The 22806-nt window shown below is 42.9% G+C and overlaps 2 protein-coding genes across 2 annotated transcripts; one reads left to right on the forward strand and one right to left on the reverse strand.

Annotated features, from left to right (window-relative positions):
* The first annotated feature begins 3734 nt into the window (after positions 1-3734).
* On the forward strand, positions 3735-11879 carry RBIS (ribosomal biogenesis factor). The gene is made up of 6 exons (XM_083451474.1): positions 3735-3885; positions 5966-6082; positions 7652-7768; positions 8097-8174; positions 9875-9908; positions 9946-11879. Exons 2-4 carry the CDS (start codon positions 5969-5971, stop codon positions 8163-8165), a joined length of 300 nt encoding a protein of 99 aa, XP_083307600.1. The 5' UTR covers positions 3735-3885; positions 5966-5968; the 3' UTR covers positions 8166-8174; positions 9875-9908; positions 9946-11879.
* On the reverse strand, positions 8226-22528 carry E2F5 (E2F transcription factor 5). Its single transcript, XM_083451265.1, has 9 exons — positions 21942-22528; positions 17242-17351; positions 16597-16758; positions 15736-15779; positions 14846-14910; positions 13547-13808; positions 13042-13230; positions 12213-12257; positions 8226-8957 (listed from the first exon to the last, which is right to left on the reverse strand). The coding sequence occupies exons 1-9, from the start codon at positions 22128-22130 to the stop codon at positions 8848-8850; spliced, it is 1176 nt and encodes a 391-aa protein (XP_083307391.1). The 5' UTR covers positions 22131-22528; the 3' UTR covers positions 8226-8847.
* Between the last annotated feature and the right edge of the window lie 278 nt (positions 22529-22806).

Here is a 22806-nt window from a genome sequence, read left to right on the forward strand (position 1 = left end):
GGTGTCCCACAATGTCATCATCCGAAGGATAATGTATTGGGTGTTGCATCAACATGGGCAAGGATTCCAGCTCATGTCTGGTAAAGTCATCACACACATTTTACACAATTTGGGCAGAACTAAAACCAGGCTAGTGTGCAGTAGCTCCACTTCCATTAAAAGAAAATAAATCAGACTTGTTCTTCCCTCTTACATTCCTTTCCTTACCTGTGGCAACCCCAGAGTCAGCCCAAGACCTTTGTATGTCCTTCTACCATAGAAGAAGTCAACTGACCAGAGAACTGAATCTTCCTTCAATACTCATTCTGGTCAGTGATCAAAATAAATCAATTCATTTGTTCATACTTCAATAGCAGTGACAGCACAGCATCCTTGACCACACCTGAAAGAAGCAGGCTAGCTTAGGGGCTGAAGCACTCATAACTCTGTTGCTATCAACACTGCACCACCAGCACCTGTCCCTCAGTTTCTGCCACCCAAGGCAGCCACCAACTTCTACCTAATGGTAGGGCTGGCACTAAACAACCCAAAAAACTTCTCCCTGTGTCATCTTTCTCGACTCCTAGCTAATACTAGGGTTGTATCGAGGAAGGAACCTAGACCTCATTTATGCAGAGGTGGCTTTTTTGTGTGAGAGATGTCACTGTGCTTAGCTGGGAGTACAGGCTGTTTATGAAGTTGAATACTGCAGTAGGAGGTTGCTGATAAAATGCAGTTTGTCCCATTTGCCTTCATTGCTATTGAGCTATTGTGTGAAATACAACTATTATAGGCATGTATTAGAAATCAATGTTAACACTGATATAATCGGACAATGCTGCAGGCATCTTATATTTCATTTCCACAGCAATCGTCTGTGTAAAGGCACTGGTAGCCACACACAGATGTAAAATATGTACGTGATTTGGCTACAGTTGCTCTTTTTCTGCTATTTCTTAGGTAGCTGTTGTATTTTAATTTTTCTGAACTGAGCAAGCTTATCATGTTTAGTATATTTAGTATAGTTTTCTCCCAACCTGCTCTCCTTCAGGGATTTTGGACCAGACTGACTGGGAAGGGCACCAGGTTGGGGGAAGCTGGATTTTGTACATGCTATTGTACATGTAAGGTGATAATCCTTACTATGTGAAATGTGCTCATTACATGCATGCCATGGCAGGTTTTCCGGATCTGGATGGAAAACATTCAGTAGAAATCACAGGAAGATCATCCAGTCCTAACCTGCTATTTGAAAGGCAAGCCCATCTATCTAGAATATCTTCCTCTCCTGTCAACCATCTTTACAGTTAGGATGACAAAGGGACAGAGAGAAAGCAGCTGCACTACACAGCGGAATAGCTTTTGTAGAGCCACTGGCATGCATTGTGTAGGCAAGAAATGAACACGAATGGCAAATTGTTCAGTGCCGTCTCTTGGTTTATCTGCTCCCAAGGCAGCAAGAGAGAGATGCTTGTTGAGAATGAGCACAAAAGGGATATGTGAGAACAAGGAGATAGTGCAAAGAATACTGGCCGGGGAGATAAGAGATTGCCCTTTCCCCAGCCCATATAATGAAAAACCTGTTGCAACTACTGCTGCACTGGTAAACTGGTGTTGAGCAAAAAGCCTTCAGAAAACCACTGAATTGCTAATGTAAGAGTGTGTGGTACCTCTGAAATAGAACACACTGGTCTTCAACTATTTCAAAACTATGTGAGTTTCCCCCTCTAAGGTTTTGCCTCCATTATAATGTGCTGTCGTAAAGTGAGTCAGAATAGCACGGCGGCTAAGAAACAGAATTGTGATTCAGTTCAAATCTCACCTCTTGCCAAAAACTCATGAGCCTCTCAGCCTCAGCTTTCTCTTATCCACAATATGTGGGTAATAATCTTTTTTGTCCTACCTTTCAGAATTGTTGTAGGAATAAAGCAATGCAAGGGCTATAAGAATGCTATGTCTTATCACAAAATGTGCTGTCCTGGCAAGTTCGTTCTGTCACAACTTTAAAACCAGTATGCACTTGAAGGTAGTGCAATTATCTGTGCACTCAGGCACTTCCTTATTTCAGTAGTTTTGCTGTTGGAACAAATTCTTAGCTTCGATGATTGGCAAAAGAATGAAATACCTCTTAATAACCAAACTTCTGGATGAATGCATCCAGAATTCTGTTCTGAGCTATAAAAGAACTGCATAATTCCCTGAAAGGGAATAGAATGGAAAAGTACGTAATTGCGGTCAATATGTCACACAAAAAGAAGACAGAATTCTGGGCTGACCCATGTGGTCTTCAGCAGAGGTCCAGGCAAGCTGAACACAAGCCATTTCTCTTCTTTTCTGTCTATGACCTCTTTAGCATTGTCTACAGCAGTTCTGGGCAAGGTGATTGCTTCTTAAAGGTGCATCCACGTGGCATTTTGAAGAGCACATGAGTGTGCAGGCATGTATGTATACATCCAGTGCACACGTCACAGTCCTTATCTGAAATCCTGGTGTTATGTACTGAGTTGAATAGGATCCAAACTGCAGCAGTCTGATTGGTCCTAGAACAATGCAGCAGTATGATTGGTTGGCAGGAACCACCCAATCATGCTCCAGATATAAGTGAATTCACAACCTGATTGGCTTACAGTAGAATTCCAGAATTAGCCAATCATGTGCAGCCCATTGTGTAAATAATGTATATAAAGCAGATACTTTGAGGGGACTTTCATTCATTCCTCCTCACCACTATGAGCTGAATAAAGAGCATGAAATCACTTTGCGACTCTGAGTATATTTCACCTGGACATCCACTGCTAGTCAGTGTAGATGATTCTAAGATATATGGACCAATGGTCTGATTCAGTATAAGGCAGGTTCCTATGTTCTTTATCCTATTCTACAGCATGTGTGGAATAGACCTTAAACAGACTGTGTGAGCTAAAGGGAACCTCTATTTGTGCTCCCAAACACCAGTTTTTACAGAACTGCAGTGAGGACAGACTATTGCTTTCATGCTTTGCTTGTAGGCTTGTGGTTGGCCACTGGCTGAAACAGGATGCCAGACTTGTGCACACAATATAGCTTTTAAGCCCATTCGAAGCACATTTCACTCCTCAAAGAATTCTGGCCACTGTAGTCTGTAACTCTGTGAGGCATAAACTACGGAGTCTAGAATTCTTTGGGTGATGTGGAAACGTGCTTCAAATGTGCTTTAATGTGATCCAGCAACTTTCATCGTGTGTTTTAAAATATATTAAATTTAAGAGCGCATTGCCACCTTCAGTTTGGTGCTGATATTGCAATTTGGGCTATGTTATCCAAAGTGCCTAGGCAGGTTTTCCCCAACAATGCCATTTTAAAACTGAGATTCCCAAAAGATGTTATCGTCTGCAAAATATACAGCTTTCTACCCTTACTTGTCAAGCATAATTGCCTCTACTTCCAGTGTTCAGACACGGAGTGTTGCTGCTTATGCAGTGAAAGCCACAAGAGAGTGGTGTCAGCTGGCTTGAGGGAGCCCCGAGGCTTGCGAAAATACTCAAAATACCCAGTGAATCTCCTTTTAGGAACCGCAAAAACAACCCAATGAAGACTGAATATGCTGAACGGGCAGGGAAGGCTGACTGTGTGCATATATAATATAAAATCAGGTAGAAACAGAAGTTAGTGGCTAAGATCTAATCAAACCGCAGCACACACGCACACACAACCCTGCAAGTTTCCTCCAGGCGGGCACAGTCAAAGATTGCGCCACCCAGGGGAACGCTCCGCAGACAGGCGGCTTCTGGCCCGGGCATGTAGCTGGGGAACTCCCTGTCGCTTTCGGATGACGTCAGGCGCCGGCGCCGCACGTGGTGCAGTAGGCAAGGGAAGAGGCTGGAAGCCGGACGAGTTTGTAAGGCGTTGGCTGTGCGTGCAAAGAAGGTAAAGCCGTGGGAAGAGCGGGGGGGGGGGGAGCGTGGGCTCGGACTTCAGGGTGTACCCGCGTTTTACCCTCGTGTAAGCGAGGTATATAAGCGGGGCAGAGTGCAACTGCGGAACTTTGCCCCCCCGCAGGAGGCAGTGATGGCCACCAAGTTCGTTGGGCAAATTTGTGGAGGGCGAGGCTGTTAATAGCTTCTTACCCACGATGGCTGTGCTCTCCTTTCAAGGTCGGAACCAGCAATGCTCCTAAATTTGGGCTGGGTGTTCATCAGTATGCGTATGATACCCAGCTCTACCTCTCTTTCAAATCAGGACCGGTGAAGGCGGTGAAGGTCCTGTGTGAGTGCCTGGAGGCGGTTGGAGGATGGATGGCTAATGGACTGAAGTTGAATCCTGACAAGACAGAAGTACTGTTTTTGGGGGGCAGGAGGCGGGCGGGTGTAGAGGACTCCCTGGTCCTGAATGGGGTAACTGCCCCTGAAGGACCAGGTGTGCAGCCTGGGAGTCATTCTGGACTCACAGCTGCCCATGGAGGTGCAGGTCAATTCTGTGTCCAGGGCAGCTGTTTACCAGCTCCATCTGGTATGCAGGCTGAGATCCTATCTGCCCGCAGACTGTCTCGCCAGAGTGGTGCATGCTCTAGTTATCTCCCACTCAGATTACTGCAAAGCGCTCTATGTGGGGCTACCTTTGAAGGTGTCCTGGAAACTACAACTAATCCAGAATGTAGCAGCTAGACTGGTGACTTGGAGCAGCCGCCGAGACCATATAACACCGGTCTTGAAAGACCTACACTGGCTCCCAGTATGTTTCCGAGCACAATTCAAAGTGTTGGTGCTGACCTTTAAAGCCCTAAACGGCCTCGGTCCTGCTCAGGGCCGGATTTAGATTTGACGAGGCCCTAAGCTACTGAAGGTAATGGGGCCCTTTATATTTCCAGCTGTCATTTGTCAACAACAAATTGTCGCTGTTTTTTGTGTTGAAAATATGCTATATGGTAATTTATGGACCACCTAATAGGTATCTAAGGCCATTTGCACATAACAGGATTTGTTTTTTATCAAAGTAATTGTTGAACTGAAATACAATTAAGAAGTACTGTATATTAATAGTGAAATTTGGGGGGGGGGCTCCAAGAGAATGGGGCCCTAAGCTATAGCTTGTTTAGCTTATGCGTAAATCTGGCACTGGTCCTGCTTGAGGTTTTTCTGAGGACATCTGCGTGGCCTCTAGGATAACAGTCTGCTGGATTGGATGGGCCTTTGGCCCAACCCATCAGACTCTCCTTGTCAAGGTAATGTTGCAGTGTATCCTCAGGGCCTAAGAGGAGTGCTCCTGTTTACAGCTCCAACTAGCCCGGAACTCTTATTGGGGAGATTTTCTTCTTCTTCCGTATGCAGCCCTACTTCCCTTGGTGCGTTGTAGTTTCTCAGATGTTGGACTACCGTTCCCAAGATCTCTGACCATTGGGCATGCTGGCTGGGGCTGATGGGAATTGTAGGTTGGGGACTCAAGGTTGGAAAAGGCTGTGCTAGAGGAATGCCAATGCAACTGGACATTTTATGGCTGTGTGTGGGAAAGGGCACACAGTTCTGGAGAGGATATAATTCCTTTTTCTTCTAGTGCCCCTTTATAGAAAGGATGGGTGCGGCCCTGGTTCTCCAGATGTTGTTAGGCTGCAGTTCAGATGATGGTTGCAAGATCTGGGTTGGTTCATATGGGGAGAGGTGGTCTGTTGCTCTGCTATGAAGCTGTACTGGCTGATTCAGATTACTGGTTGCACCCTGCTGGCCCTTTAAACTTGTTGCTTACAATCTTAATACACTTGACTTAAGTGTGCACTTGAATTCTGGGTTGAATTGTGGCTATTATGTGTCATTTCTTAGCACTTGAATAGCCAGGAATCTGGGTTTATAGCTTCATTTTATGCAAGTCTCAGTTGCTTTAATGGGACTTCTTCCCACCTTAGTGTGTAAAACTGCAGCCTTATTTGCATGAAAGATTCAATGAGCTTTTAAGTATTATTGCTTACTACAGCAGCCAAAACACATTATTTAAATTCTTGAAAACAATATTTTAGGCAATGGGCAAGAACAAGGGAAAAAGTCAGAAGCCGATGAATGTATTCCATGTGGCCAACAAGAAAATTGCGAAGGTTAAAAGGAAAGCAAAGCCAGTGACAACAAATCTAAAAAAGGTTAGTTTTAGAAGATTCCTTCTTGCTATTGTTTTAGATTCTTCATTAGGAACATCTTAACAACCTGTGCTGTGCATGTTAAACGGAAACAACCCTAGTGCCATATGCCATTCTTTCTCAACTGTGGGCCCTCAGGTGTTGAACTATGACTCCCATCATCCCCTTCTCACTATGGATGATGGGAGTTGTAGTCCAACAACACCTGGAGACCTAAAGTTGAGAAAGGATGGCATATGCAATTGCAGAGTGATGGAAGGTACAGGACATTCTACTAGCTCCATTCTTGACTTCAAATCCAAGGTGAATGAATGCATTAGGGGGAGGGGGAATGGGATTGTGCCTGCTGACCCAACATCTCCATAACTTCAACTGAGGTTAGTGAGGCCAGAAAATATGGCCCAGTTCTCCCTCCATATGCATGTAAAGGCAACAACAATACTCATAGAATTGTAGTGCCGGAAGTGACCCAAAAGGCAATCTTGTCCAGCCCCCTGCAATTCAGGAATCTTTTACCCAACATGGGGCTCAAACCCACAACCCTGAAATTAAGAGTCTCATGCTGTACGACTAGAGAGCTATCCCTGGCTCTATTCACGACTTTCTCTTGGCTGAATAAAGTCACAGGTCACTTCTACATTACCCGTTTAATGAGCATTCATCCTGATTTATTTGCTGACAGATTAGATGACATTGGCTGTTTAATGATTTGTTTGTGGAGAGATTAGATAACGCTTTGATGCAATGTAATCCCCCATTTTCCAGTCACTCCTCATCACTTGAGAGTCTGATCTTTTGGGAACATGGGTTTGTTTTAACCAGAGCTCCAAATCGGCTTTAATTGTACAGCCTGAATCGGCTGGAATGGGATTGAATTGCCCCAAGAACAGCAACAGTCTAGAAATGCCTGTAGTAATTTTCTCATGTTTAAAATCTATAAGCCTGATTCTTGGAAGTGAGTGATGCAAATCTATTTTTGCATTTTTTGAAAGACTTCACTGTGCCTCAGCCTAATGAACAAGCTGAGCCATTATGTAAGAATGGTTCCCTTGGTGAACTTTTGAAATCTTAGTATAGTTTAGTGTCATGTATATCCTCCAAAGTTACCGTATTTTTCGCCCTATAGGACACACTTTTTCCCCTCCAAAAATGAAGGGGAAATGTGTGTGCGTCCTATGGGGCAAATGCAGGCTTTCGCTGAAGCGTGGAGAGCGAGAGGGGTTGGTGCGCACCAACCCCTCTCGCTCTCCAGGCAGCTCTCCGCAAGCCTTGGGAGCCCGGCGGGAGTTCCCGTGGGCTCCCAAGGCTTGCAGATAGCAGCCTGTTCTGGGGGCTGGGGAAGCTCGGGCTTCCCTCGCCCCAGCCCCGCGCCTGGGGAAAAAAAATTCTTTATCCCCCCCCCCCCCCCAAAAAAAAATAGGTGTGCCCTATGGGCCGGTGCGCCCTATAGGGCAAAAATTACGGTATTTTAAAATACAACACATTGAGTTTCTATAGCTTACTGCAGAGAAAATGCTTTTAGGTTGATCTTGAAATACAAACGCCTAAAATTTGTTTTCTTTTCCCCCAAAGATTAATATTGTGAACGATGAAAAGGTTAACATGGTGAATAAGGTATTTACAGAAGTGCAGAAAGAAGTTAAGCAATTGTCCAAAGCCATTTCATCAGACTCTCCAAAGAGCTTTCAGGTAATTCTTTTGCCTTATACAAAAATAAAATAAAGCCTCTTTTCACAATGTACTGGAGTTATAAGGGGAATGTAAACCCATTGTGTTACTTGGAACTTTGAGACATTAATTTATTACATTTGATTTTGGCATGGAAATCTGTTCCTATATGTTTAGCTCTAGATATCCCCCTTTACTCTTTCATTTGGCATATGTTATTATATTTTGTTGTGTTACTATGCTGCAATTTAGGCTTCAATTTTCAATGAGCTGGTGGTTGTAAGCATATTCTTAAATTATACATGGACACTGGACCCAAATCGCTGAGCATGTGTGTTTCCCTCATCAGATTCCAAAAGCTACGGAAGGTGAACCAGCCAATGTGGATACCGCTACTGACTTGCTGTCCCAATTGTAGCACCAAATAGTACGTATTTACATCAATATTTGCACCCCCTGATAAATCGGCAAAAAGCAACTCTTTGTATAGTTTTATTTTAAAAATCTTGTTAATGTACAAGCATTGGCACTCTTTTAATACAAACTACAAATAGTGCTTTCCTAAATCTAGGAATGTGGAATGTCAGAAGTAAAAAACAGAGAACAAAATAAAGTGCTAATTAAAAAGGCACTCCACAAAAGTGTTCACTGAAACAATGTAGCATAAACTAGTTAATGCCCTTCATTCTACAATTGGCAGTGGAAGTTTTAAGACATAAAAGGTCAGAATTTTGGAATGATTGTAGAGGATTTCCAGGTGTATAAAACACAGCAGTCTGGAGTTGTATAGGAAGCAGAGTTGGGCTTATGAAACTTTGGTTCCTAAAGAACAAATTAAAAAGAACTGGGGCTTTCAAGTAACTGTATTAAGCTACTGTGACATCTCTAGGAACAGCATTCCCTGCACTGCAGTAAAAGGAAGCTTCTGTTTTACTGAGTTTATAAGTTGATCAAAATAATGAAGTACAAGGAAGAATGTACACCCAGCGTTGGTGAACTACAGAAGTTTTACATTCATTATTTTAAATACTTGTGTTATGAAATTAAGTCTACAATATTATATCGTTAGAGGTAGATGAGGCAATCTGGCTGCATCAAATCTAGTAGTTCAGTATCTGCACGTCAAAGAGGTCACAGACTCCTTCGTTATCATCCAGGTTGAAGTTGTAGTCATCTCCAGGAGTAGGAGAGAGCCGTAAGAGGGGGAAGACTGCAGAGGGGAAAAGAAATATCAATTTAAGCACAGTTTGTGTCACACAGCTACAGTACCAGTCCTTTGCAAATGAACACATAACTATTCTGATTCCTAGTTCTGAATTAGCATTATTATTCTCCCGGCCTCCAAAACCATTATCATTGCTGCCACATTCACCCAACATTCTGGAAGGCTGTTTAGGTGTAAGACTCTGCTGAGAATGAGGTTGGCAAAGATCCTGCTCCAGTACTGATCTCCACATGTGACAAATAGAAATTCATGCTAGCTTTGACTCTATTGGGTAGAAAGGCAAAGAACTGGTAGAAGGGATACCCATTTTGTTACTTAAGGCACACAGTGCAAAATGTGAAAGTGTCTTTATGTTAATTTTTTATTATGTATTTCTTTATTTCTGTTTAGAGACTCAAATCTTGATGGGTCAGCACAGCAAAAGTGAATACTGTGCAATGGAATTTTTTACCCTCTGGTGAAGTCCACTTAGCATGGGCATGTAGAACAACTGTGTGCATTATCTTGTGGATGAACAAGTGAAATCAAGTAAAGAATGAGACAGAGGTAGTTCCTTGTCCAGAAGCAGCCTGTATAAGGAACTCAGGTTTGCACACCCCTGGACTGCAAGATAAGCTTTGGACCATCACGTAATATTCTGCCAATACCACAAGACCCTTTTTTACAGGATGCCCCACAAATCATTTCAAAACCAAAGCACCATTTTTACATGATGCACCATGGCAGCTTAATTATATTCAAGTCAAATTATAGGAATAAGGAACTAGCAGTGTTGTGCTATGAAATGAGCTTTAAACGCATATAATGCAAAAAAGTGGATTGGATGATGTCATATTGTCATCCAATACATTTACTGTGCTGAAAATGTAGAAGTGTTAAATTGTATTTCCTCACGCCCTCAGGTATGAAGCGGAAGGGACAGTTCACAACCAGCTTATACGGAAGGGACAGTATAAGCTGGGACAACCAGCTCATACAATTTGGAAAAAGCAACTGGAACGCCTCTGATGGAATCAAAAAGACATGAGATGCGATGGTCTTCAGGCAACAGCAGAGATGGTGCACAAGTTATTTCAGATGAAGACTCCCATCCATATGGTGCACATATAGAAGAGGGGCCAAGTCATTTTCTGAACAGGTGGGCTAAAATTGTGGGCCTCTGAAACAGCAAGTGCACCGAAGTGAAGCAACCCTTTTTAAATAAGCCTATCAACCACAATTATAAAATTAAAATTTCTTTGTTGGCTTGTTAATGGAACGCAACAAGGTTACAAAGAAAGCAGTTGTTGAAATTGCTTGCTTCATTTGGAAAAAAGTTATGACTCCTTCAATCAAGATTCTGCGGAAGCAGGGTGGCATAGTAGCAGGGCTATGAATAGCTGGACCGCTGAGAACATTAATTTTTTATTTACAGCTGAAGTGCAAAACCATTTCACCGAGATGCTAAAGATCAGAAACATCTTTGTTTGAGAGAAAACTTAATCAAAAAGGAAGCTTAATTATTATAGGGGATAGTGGGACAACCTAAAGCTGATTTGGTGGTGGAAAGCCCCCGCATCCTCCTAATTCATGGGCAAATTCAAAAGGGAAAAACACTATATATGGCATTTGAGAAATTTGTTGGGAAAGCTTTGGACCAGGCAGGCTGCTGGTACAGACTCCTTGTACACAATTTGGCAGAGCAAAGATTTATTTTGCAATGCAGTTCATGCACCACTGGCAATTATTAGTGTTGGAACATGACACTTTTTGGATTGTGCAAAAAGAAAACTCAGGCAGTCTGCTCAAGCATTTCATAAGGGACATTCTCCTGGTGAGTTTAGTTTGAGATTCATGTTCAACAGTCTTACTGTATTGGTACAGGGGCATCATGGGTCGAATCTTGACTAAGATTGTTAAATTTTAGCCTCACTAATTCCAATAGGCCCCAAGTTCAAGCAGTGTGCTAGTCAGGATTCAATCCCATGTGTGAAGTGTGAAACAAAATGAAACTTTGGAAAGGAGGAAACTACTAGCAAGAGGAGGAGTAAAACTGCAGGAGTAAAAGTCTATTTCAAATGTACATGTTTGTAGACTGCTCATGCAACAATTTATGATGATCCAACTTCATCCTTGCAGAACAGATGACACTCTTAGAGTGTGGGAAACCAGATTTATTGGGTGATTGTGAGAAAGTCATAATTAACTCAGGCTAAAGTGAGAAACTCAAGCATACCATCCTGACCTTTGAAGGCTGGTGGGTAAGCTGCTGAATAATTCTGCAAACAGCATGTTGCAGTAATTCACAGGTAACAATTTGCTAGTGGGAAAGGCTGTCAGCTATAGGTTCCTGTGCCATTATTATGAAAACACACTCAATTAGGTTAGTACAATGCGTGATCTGCCCATTCAGATTCTGCAATAAAAGGATGCTGTTTCAATTAACCCTGATGAATCCTGGGAGTCTGGAATTGGTATTAAAATCTGGAGGCTATGGATGGTTGCCTGGTGTTTTCAGTGGGCTAAGCTCCCAGCTGTTTGCTGCTCTGATTTACTCAATGTAAATCTTAGTGCTTCTGAGTAGTGCCATTCAACTTGCTATATTACTCATCCAACAAATTATTCTAGAATGTGTCATATGAACAACACAATCTAAAGCCACACTCTGAGGCAAACTTTTCAGACAGTAAACCCCATTGAAATCAGCAGGACTTACTTCTGAGTAAACACACAGAGGATTGTGTTGATGATTCTACATATTTAAGAAAGTGGGAACTACAGTATAAAATATACTTTGGACCCTAAAGAGGGCTCTGGTTAAAATTGTGGGCAAAAAGCATTTTAAAAGCAAACTGCAGTCTTCTACCCTTTCCTTATTTTGTTAGGAGTTTTGCACAGGCAAATGGAAATAAAAATGATGATTTGTGTTACTTTGTTCACATATTTCTTGCATTCCTAAGGAGTGTCCCAGCAGTGTCACCCCAGCATTGTTTATAATGAAAGATTGGAGGAGGGCAAACGTACTAAATTTAGGGAAACTCACTGCTTTGTTAACTGCAAGCAGCAGAATGCCATGGAATGCCCACCTGCTCTAAACTCAACAGGGTAAAAAAATCATGAAATCTAACTTCTTCAAGTACATGTCCACCTAAAACTCTAGCAAAGGGATGTTCAGCTGGCATTTGCAGGGAACTGTTAACTAGTGAAGCAGAGACATCACACTTTGTAAAGAAGGATGAGACAATGAGAACATAAACTTACCATCAGAGGACATCAATTCATCAATGATATCGCTGTTAATTATTCCTACGAACACAAAAAGCAAATTCATGGCTATCCACATAGACAATAAGATCAAATTGGCTAAAAAACGGGAGGGAGTTATGAGGCTTTCATATTTCCAGTTGGCATGTAAATGAGTTAGCTAGCTACAGGTATTTAAGGCTCCTGAAATTTTCCATGGGCTTTTAATATTTCAAGTAGTCTACTCTGTTTGGTATCTCTAGTGAAATGGAAATATAGAGTGGCTTAACAACCAGCAGGATTCTCAAGTTACAGGATTCAGAAAATTACAAAACAAAATGCCAGGTCAGTTATGAATAGTATTTTGTAAACTACCATGCACCACCCCTGTTTAGCCCGCCCTGAAGGAGTAGCTAGGAGCGAATCGAGTACTCCTTTATAGTATTTTCATAATAAAACATGCTTAGTTTTTATGTGCAGTTCTGTTCAAAATGCTTTACATTATCAGTAATCCTTGCCGTCATCCTCTTAATCAGCCTTCCTCCACCTGGTACCCTCCATATACTTTGGATTACAACTCTTATCATCCCTAATCATTTCCACCAAAACCATTTGCCCATGAACATCTGCTTCAGCGCCTCACAAAACAACTACAAAAGCAAAGATGCTCTCCTCAAAATACAGCCAATGTTAAGACCGTAAAAAAAAAAAAAAAAAAAAAATCCCACAGCTCAACATTGTCATCAAATAGCAGTGGGCTGCTTTCTTTTCCTGTTTTACGCTTCAGGACACCAGCAACTGTCCTCCCCCCCTTCAAAGTTATAATCAAACGAAGTATGTAATTTACCTCCAGGCTCATCCATCTTTGCGATGTCAAACGCATTCGGCTTCAGAATACTATTTACATCCAGCGGAAGGAAGGACTGGCAGGTATTTGAGCTAGGTGTAGTTTCTGCTATAAGGCTGTTATACAGCTCCGAATCTGGAATGCCAGCATAAAGAGTTTCAGGAGTCTGGCTCTCCTGCAAACTGATGTCTACAGGGTGGGAAAGTTCACATTAGAAATCGACAATATTAGTTCAACGCAAATTTCTGGAACACAACATTTCTGATACAGGCACAAACTCTTTGTTACCACAAGCTCACATTTTAATATTGGCATGCACTTGCTTTTAGTGATGCTAATGTGAATAGCAGAAATATTTCTAACTAATTCTTAATACATGGGTTTTGCTGCTAGATTTTAGAACAGTCACATGTAAGCATTGTCTTCCATCCACAAATCCTTAGCTCACCCTGCCCCCGTTTATATTTTTAATTTGCTGCTAATTGAGAAAAGGGGAAATCACTACCTGTTGATATATCTGTGACTGGTGGTATCCGTGGAAGGGATTGACCCTGATGAGGAGGATCTCTAGACTCCAACTTTTGAGGATCTACATTCACTTTAGGGGAAATCAATGGAGCTGGCAACTGAGATGGAGGTTGCATGAGGTCATCTGGAGGAGGTACCGGAAAAACCACTGGCTTTGAGGAACTGGACTCTTTGTTTATAAGCAGCACATGGATAGGCCCCGAATGACTCTTCAGATTGATCTGGTATTTGTTTTGTCTCTTTAGAAAGGAAGCAAAGTTAAAAGGTAAAGTCACCATCCTTTATGGCAGTAGGCTTAGCAATTAAGCCAAACTGGACTGAAGTAAAAAAAAACCTGCAAGTGAAAGCTGTGTACTGAACAGGTGAGAACGTGCTAGTTGATGTTGAAATTGTAAAGAACGATTATACAAGTACACAAGTACACCCCCTCACCTCTAATCTACATCATAACCCAACATATCTTCACATGGTCAAGCTGTTTGGAAGCTAATTGTCTGGAAATGACCATGCACACTGAATGTGCATCCTGTCTTAGAACTGCATCAACATTTCAGTGAATGTTGCTGCTGCCTGTAGTGGTAATGCTTTTGCTTTATACTAGAGATGCAAAACCTCTGGCCCATGAGCTTAAGAAGGCTGCCAGAGCTTCCCATTTGGCACATGAAGCCATTTGAGCCAAGCCACACCCACCTATCCGTCTCCTGGTGTCATATGACATAAGGTGAGGGATAGGCAAATTCATGGCTTCAAATAGTGCCAAATTGAAACCATTCAGAAGGTAATGTTCTGGGTTCATTGGAAATTTAGATGGTACCACTCACTAATTCTCTCTTGGATCAGGATGTGAACAATCATTTGGAATAGCGGTCAATTTCCTCCTTCCAACTGTGACAAAAAGCTATTTGTATGACTTTGGTAGCAACAAAGGAAACTTGAAACTGAAAATGTGGAGCAAGTATTTCCTCCTGGAAATTCTAAGAAAAACCCAAACCTCTATTATGTAAATATGTTTCACTCAGGCTCAGCATAAATAACTATCAGTAATTTAATAGTTGAAGTGATGAATGCTGCACGTTTCAAAGAAAGATAAAAAGTAAACAGATTAGTACACAAACTAGGTATACTAGTCTATGTTATTAATTTAGCAAGTTTATTCTGTAAGCACAAGCCCCAGTTAGAACATATACACTACTTGGGTCCAAAACCTTTTTAAAAAATATATATATATTATTAATATTTGCTAACCACACAGCCTAAAAGAGCTGTTTATACATACCACATGAGGTACAGGAACTTCTAACTGTGTGCCAGAAGGAGCCTGAATTGCTAGTAGTGTATCCCCTGATTGTGGAGTAATTGTCAAGTGTTAGCTGAATGCATGCACACACCTTCCTGGATAGTATACAGGGAGGTTTTGTTTTGTTTTAAACTGCCTGAAGGACATGGCCAATGGGTCATGAGAACATGTCAGAATAAATATACAAAATAAAATTCAGCATACTTCCAGAGGTTTATATGATCAAATAAGATATGCCATATTTCAGTGTGAAAAAAGCAATACAGGAGGGCTACACTGTATAAAGAGAAATCATGTTTTTAATGGAAGTCTTAAGTGATCCTAAACTGCCATTTCACTTCGCCATAGCTTTATTTTCCCACTCCTTTCACACGCAAAAATCTAGTGCTGTCTTTGCTTTAGCACATTTACTCTGAAATCAAGGGCCACTGTATTCACACAGGGCTTACATTCTTGTGTTTAAGGATTGTAGCTGAAGTCCAGGTCTACAGAAAGCAGGGCAGAGAATATGCAGCTCTCCAGATGTTGTGAGGCTGCAACTTTCATAAACCACAGCCACCATGGGCAGTAATTAGGGATGATGCTACTGGCCTATAAACTCACATCTGGAGAGCCACAGATTCCTCACCCCTAGCAGAAAGTGAAAGAACTGGCCTTCTGCTAAGGAGTTTTGAGGATTTCTTTTGGAATAAAGGTATATCCTGTCTCTGAAAATCAGTTCTGAAAAACAGAAAGCTAACTCAAACACTCTAAACGAATGCTATGTGATGAACTTTTAGCACTAACTCATAAGGGGACCATATAGTGAACACAACTGGGTTTTCTCCTGACACCATTTAACAAACATGTCAAACTTCTCAGCAACTTACCGTTGAAGCAGTCACAAATGTCTTCATGAGTGATGTATGAAAAAGTGGTCTGTGTCAAGGAAAGTTTCAAAATAACATGATACTGCTGACCTTTTTCAAGTACATTCTATGAAATTTACCAGGCTTGTTAGTTCTGTTTCACTATTTTGCCTGTCATACCCTGGACTAGTAACTGAAATTGCAGAGTTAAAAACACATTCATTTTAATTATTAAACAAAATTTATATACCATTTGATAGTAAGAAAACAGCTCTAGGTTGTTTAGCAAAAAACAGCCTCTGCCCATTTTATATCTTGGGTATGAAAAAGTCCCATTAGCCTGAATCCAAAGGTGCTGTTGCATGAATGTAAATAAATTCTGTTCAGACAAGTCACACAATTCACTGCTGCCCAAAAAAGGACTCTGAGGATGAGGGATGATCTGGACCAAGATGCAATATGGTACAGAGGGCTGCAGCAATGGGGGAGTAAATGAAAAATGAAGCACTGCCTTGTATGAGAATGCTTTCCATTCTTGAAACAGCACCTGTGAACACGAGACTTCTGTGTAAACATTGAATGGGATCCAACTGGTAGCTAATGCTAAGCTACCAATATAATTTTGTCCCTAGTTGGCCATGCATGCCATTTTGCCTCCTGATGGGCATTTCACTTCCCTTATTAATCCACTAAAGGTCTTTGTTCCCACAACTCATTTTGAATAGCCGGACAGAAAATTAGTATCAACTGTTGTCAAACCCCTAAAAACTCCCATTTGAGAAAATGCCCATCACTTATTCCATCTCCATTTTCTGTGTTTCACCGAGGCACAACAGCAATAATTCCATCTGCAAGAATTACACAGCATGTTTCAAAGGATATCATTTATTTGTGGAATCTTCCTTGACATTTTTTATGCTTTGCTGTAACCACAGTTTCTGCTGATCCAGCTCCTTTTCTTTTAGCTCCAATTCTTCAATTTCTGCTTCAAGGTATCTCAGTCTATCTACGACTTCCTTCGTATTGCAACCAGCACCTACGCCTCTTAAGAGAGAGCAAAAAAATTCAATGCTACTGTAAATGAGTAACAAAAAGGCAGAAGTAGAAAAGATATCATAGCAGCAGAAATTTTAATTCTATAAATAGTGAAATAACAATTAAGTTTCAATTGCATTTTGATTCTGTATGATATGAGTAGGGAGACTTTCAAAGGTTGCGCACAAGAGAGACAATCCATCTCTTTTTGGGGGTTTTCATGTGTAATTTTCTGCTGAACTGTGGAGCCTCTGTTGCCTGACGAAAGGGTTTGCATTTGTGGCAAAATATACTTCCAGGTCCTGACAAACAACTGCCTGGAGACTAGTGTCTGCAGAGAATACAAAAGCTAGTATTGCTGACATACGTTGTTTTCATTACATATATACCTTATTTTCGTTACATAAATACCTAACAGTGATAACATTCATCTGTGAAGGAAAACGGCATTCTGTATTTCTATGTAAGAAAATAAAAAATCAGTTATCTTACTTCCACTGGATGCTGTTTTTTGACTTCTTTTCTATGAGATCTATCCCTTCCAAAACATTGGTGATGTCGTAGATCCGCCTTTTTTGTCTTACAGCAAGTGTGTCGGCAGCCTGGTAAGATAAAGAATAATTTATGCAGATGAAGGGCAAAAGGGGAGGCTCATTAGACAGCTTCAGTGAAGCTGTACAAGCCTCCTAGAGAATATTAATCACAAGCCTAAAAGGGTAAATCTTCAACCTGCCACAGTCACAGATGCACAGTTAGATGCGTTAGACCACCCTCTCTGACTCTTGGACAGGGACAGTAACCTTCAAACAAAATGCCTAAAAGAATGACCTCCTTAAAACATGTCCACAGAATTCCACACATGGGAATGAGTTCTTTCAGAATTAGCCATGCATGAGAACAAGGGAAATGGAAAGTGGGGCTGAAAAGACAACATGCTTTCCTTGAGCAGGATGTAAAGGAATAATCTGCCATTTCATTTCTAAATATGGGAACAAGATTTGTGGAAGGGAGTAGGATGACAATTCATTCTATCAAAGGAAGATAGGCTTCTTAATATAATTTATGGAAGAGCAGTGTAGTTATGGGGTTTGCTATCATTCCAAAATATAATGGCAATGGTTAAGATTGAACCTCAGTAACGAACACCATCAAACAAATGAAATCATGGACCTTTTGAGTAAAAGAAGTAATGAGATAAAAAGAAGAAAAATCAGGGATGCTCAAGAGGTATGCTCTAGAACACTTTATGTTGTTGAACTGTTGCTGAAAGCGATAGCATTAAGAGTAAAATTTAACCTGCAAGTAACAGCCAACGTGATTAGCAGCCTAAGCTCTGAGCCTCAAATTTTTGCATTGGCATGGGTCCAAGACTCTTACCAATGTAAATTCTTTAAGGATCAAGCTGCCTGCAACTTCCACCCCCTGCTCATATTCCACCAGAGACAAATTTCACTTTAATATTTTTTTGTGAAAGACCCCTATTTTGCTTCAGCCCCTAATCCAGTTGTTCATTAACCCAAATATATACATATACACTTTTTGGCAACAATGAAAAACACATTTTTCAACTGTAGTTTTTCATCCACATCTACCGGTGAAGAAGCTGTTACTTTGATCCAACCTACAACCATCAATTAAGGTGAAGGTAAAGGACTCCTGGACAGTTAAGTCCAGTCAAAGGCGACTTTGGGGTGCGGCACTCATCTCGCTTTTCAGGCCGAGGGAGCCAGTGTTTGTCCACAGACAGCTTTTCGGGTCATGTGGCCAGCATGACTAAACTGCTTCTGGCGCAACGGGACACTGTGATGAGTACCAGAGCGCATGGAAACACTGTTTACCTTCCCGCCGCAGCAGCACCTATTTATCGACTTGCTTTCAAACTGCTAGGTTGGCAGAAGCTGGGACAGAGCAATGGGAGCTCACCACTGTCGCATGGATTCAAACTGCCGACCTTCTGATCAGCAAGCCCAAGAGGCTCAGTGGTTTAGACCACAGTGCTACCTGTGTCCCCTAACCACCAATTAAGGGCTGTTAACAACAGCCTTCCTCTCCAAATTCATGCTTATAAGCATGCATATGCTTAAAGACACAATCCTAACCACAAAATTAACATTCCACTTTCCACCAGTCCAGCTCCGCTGAAGGGATGTGTGCAGAGAAACCAGACTTTTGCATAGTTGGAATGAAACCTACTGTACAAAGCTAACAGTTACATTTATTGCTCTTCCCACTTTTGCCTCTGGTTCATCCACTTCTGATACAAGCCTTTTTGCAATGTCCCCCATGAGGAACTTCAGCTCTCGGGTTGAAAAATGTTCCTCATTCCTGCTTTAGTTAGAGGGAAGATGGCATCTTAATGTGGCAATGTGCACCTAAGACCTAGTTTGTACACTCAAAGATCATTTATTTCCCCAAGGCGGAGTGGATGCACAAGACCCCCTCATCTTGCACACATGTAAACCCCTACATAAGATATCCCTTCCCCTATCCCCTTTTTTAAAGGGGAAGGCGTGTACATTCCATTGGCTCGGATGAAGTTAGCTAAATTTAAACCCCACTGAAATCTTCAGTACATCTAACTTAGACTAGATCCATCCCTTTAGGTAAATATGAGGAGCACTCATGTTGCATGCCCTTTATGCTGAGTGATCGATGGAAGAAGGTGAACACGCATGCTATTCTGTCACAAAAAAAAGGGACTTTATTTGGGCAAGTGTATGAATCTGCCCTTTGTTGGAGCATAATTATAGTTGTGTTTACTTTACCCAGCTAAATATAAATGTCAGCTGAATATCTATTGAAAATATCCTTCATTACACAGTGCAAGAGCAAAGAACCAATCTACTTTACTAGCAAAATTATTCCAGTAGGTTGATTCTAGGCAAGTTTACTTGAACACAAGCTTAAAAGAGCTAGCTGGAGCTTATTTCTGGGCAAGCCTGCATAAGTTTACATATTGCTGTTTCTGTATGTGTATAGGGGTGGGGGAACCTGATGTCTGTTTTTAATTAAGTGGATTACAGACCTTTTGTTATAGGGGACAAATAAAATAAGGAGTAGCAAGTTTACCAGAACTCTGGAGCAACTACACAATTTATTGCAACTCATCTTGGAGGAGGTTGGTAATAGTTTAATAGTAGTTTTAAATGTTTTACAATCTTTGCCTTGTATATTTGCTCAACAGTTCTGGGAAAGAGACCATTGTTATCTTCACAGAAATGGGTGGCAGTTTGCCATGGGCCGTCAATGGAATCTCTCTCCAAAAAAGAGCTTCATTTTTTGTCACAATTATTGTTATTATTATTATTGATTAAATTTGTACACTGTCCTATACCTGCAGGTTTTGGGGTGGTTCACAGGATGAAATCACAATATACATAATCATCTCATTGGGATGAGAGAGAAAAGATGTGGCAGATCTCAGTCTCAGCCAGGCTATGGCGTATATCCACAACCCTGGCTCAGCTGAAGATATGCTGGGGTAACTTGCTCAACGTGGCTTAGCCAATGCAAGTCCACCAGAACCGGCTTCCTGGTGGTGTGATCGGCCAGAGGATACTTAAACTGGATCCTAACTCTGTTCAGCTCAGTCACGTGACTTGGCAACCAGGCGGAACTTACACTGACAAAATGGGTGGTGTGAGTCAAAATCTATTTTGTTTTCCCTCTGGCAGGCTTGGGCCAGCTCAGGTGGCAGTAGCCGAGCTCTCGAACAGGCACAACTTTATGTTCGCCTAGCTTAAGCCAGTGTAAATTACAGTGGCTTGCCATAGTTAGGACTACCCACTTCACATAAGATTCTGCAAGTTCCCCACTTAGATTATAGAAGAAAGCAGGACTCAAGCCAAACTTCTCCAAGGGATTCACTCTATAGCTCTTCTGGTATTGATTGTTCCTCAATATGTAATACAGTGGTACCTCGGGTTAAGTACTTAATTCGTTCTGGAGGTCCGTTCTTAACCTGAAACTGTTCTTAAAGCACCACTTTAGCTAATGGGGCCTCCTGCTGCTGCTGCACCACCGGAGCACAATTTCTGTTCTCATCCTGAAGCAAAATTCTTAACCCGAGGTACTATTTCTGGGTTAGCGGAATCTGTAACCTGAAGCGTATGTAACCCGAGGTACCACTGTACCAATGAACTCTACTGCTGAGCTACACCTCCGTTTCTCCTACTCACCCTAAAAAACAAGCTCAATGAATCCAACTCCTTCTAAAAAGCCCCACCAGCTATAAGTCTCTCCAATCCAGATAGGCTATAAGAGTTCGGAAGTTACACACTCTTCTACTTAAAACCTTCCCCAGGATATATAAAGGGGAAAGGGTGCTCTATACAGAGTTATTATAATTATAATTATTATTTATACCCCGCACATCTGGCTGGGTTTCCCCAGCCACTCTGGGCAGCTTCCAACAAAATATTAAAATAAAATATTCTATTAAACATTAAAAGCTTCCCTCCACATGTTTCAAGAATGCAGGAAAGGTCATGTCCCCAACATTTCCACCAGCTTGTCTCGACATATTGGGCAAATACAAGTTTTTAAGGGACAAGCTATAGGATGAGCAAGTGCAGTGGTTTTCAGGACCGGACTTAGACTAGAGTTCAAATCCGTACTCAGCCACAAAAAAACTTATTGTGCACCTTTGTCTGTGGGAGAAAAGAGCAGGGGCTACTCCTACTGCCCACAGCTCCTTTAGAGAAGTTAGGTAGACTCTTAATCTGAGGGTCAGGGAATCGAGACCCACGTTGGCAAAAAGCTCCTGCATTGCAGGGGGTTGGACTAGATGACCCTCGTGGTCTCTTCCAACTTTATAGTTCTAGGTTGGGGCAGCCGAGAAGCGTGTTCAGGCGCTGGCAACTAGGAGGAAACACAGAGCATCAATTTGAAGCAACCGAGCTCTAAATCGCTAAACCCACCTAGGGGCAAAAGCAAATACGCCAAAGCCTGCAGAAAAGGGGTGAGTTCTTAAAAAGGTGCCTACTCCCAACATGGAACTTTCACCCTCACCAGATCCCAGTCGAGAGATCCTCCCGCTGGATCCCTCAGACTATCAAGGGCCATCGCACCCCACTCTGTGTGTGTGTGTGTGTGTGTGTGTGTGTGTCTCACACACGCACATGCACTCTCCTCCCTCAGCGCCCGGATCCCACCCGCAGCGCCTGGACCGTAGCCCCCCACCTCCCCCTCACCGCTTTCAGGTCGAGCACGCCGTCCTTGGCCTCCTGCAGGAGGGACACGAACTTGGTGGTGAGCAGCCCCAGGCTCTTCTCATGCCGGCTGCTGTTGCTGGCGCCCCCGGTGCCCGCACCGCCTTCCAGGCTCCCCACGCCGCCGCCATGGCTACTGGAAACCGACTCGGGCAGCGCCACCGCGGCCATGCTGCATCCCCCCCACCCACCTCCTCCGGCGGCCCCACGTGGCCCTCCCCCCAGGCTGCCCTTCCTCCGGCCGCGAGGGAGCCCGGCTGGTCCCCGCGCGGAGCAGCTGCCCCGCAGAGACCCAAGAGCGAGCCCTCGTCCTTTTCTCGCCCACCGCCGGCGGGCCTGCAAGGGAGAGGAAGTGACGCCGCCCGCGCAGTTGCCGGGAGACAAAGTTTTGTGTAGGGAAGAGCGAGAGAAAAGGGGGCAGCTGCTCCGTTTCCCGAGAAGGTGGAGCCTGAGGGGAGAGAGTTGCGGGGTGGTTGCGCCCCTCTCTCGTCCCCCGGGGGGGGGGGGGAAACGAAGCAGCAAACGGGGCGGGGAGGGTGGAAAAGGCGCCTTCGAAGTGCCCGGCAGTGGTGTTTTCACTCGTTTCTCTGGGGACTTTTCCGCGCAAAGTTGCGCTGCGCGAGGCACGGAAGCGCGCGCGCTTGAATGCCGCGCGGCTCCCCTCCTCCCGAGCAAACTTTTCCTGGGGCGACGCTAAGCAGCCCAGACTCCAGCAAAATGATCAGCCCTCCTGTCTTTCCGCCCGGAAAGTAAAGCAACGACGACAAGCCAGGTGGTGGCTTGAGTCCCAGCAGTCGCTTTTCCTTTGGTTCCCGTTGCGAAACTCCCTGCAGGTGTTGAGCAGCGG

This window comes from Podarcis tiliguerta (assembly GCF_965153285.1).
Source record: "Podarcis tiliguerta genome assembly, chromosome: 7".
Taxonomy (NCBI): domain Eukaryota; kingdom Metazoa; phylum Chordata; class Lepidosauria; order Squamata; family Lacertidae; genus Podarcis; species Podarcis tiliguerta.

Coding starts and splice junctions, on each gene's coding strand:
- RBIS (XM_083451474.1), top strand. CDS start 5,969: ATGGGCAAGAACAAGGGAAAAAGTCAGAAGCCGATGAATGTATTCCAT. Junction 6,083..7,651: donor TGACAACAAATCTAAAAAAG/GTTAGTTTTAGA, acceptor TTTCCCCCAAAG/ATTAATATTGTGAACGATGA. Junction 7,769..8,096: donor ACTCTCCAAAGAGCTTTCAG/GTAATTCTTTTG, acceptor TTCCCTCATCAG/ATTCCAAAAGCTACGGAAGG.
- E2F5 (XM_083451265.1), bottom strand. CDS start 22,130: ATGGCCGCGGTGGCGCTGCCCGAGTCGGTTTCCAGTAGCCATGGCGGC. Junction 17,352..21,941: donor GCGTGCTCGACCTGAAAGCG/GTGAGGGGGAGG, acceptor TTATCTTACCAG/GCTGCCGACACACTTGCTGT. Junction 12,258..13,041: donor AAAGATGGATGAGCCTGGAG/GTAAATTACATA, acceptor TTGTGTTCGTAG/GAATAATTAACAGCGATATC.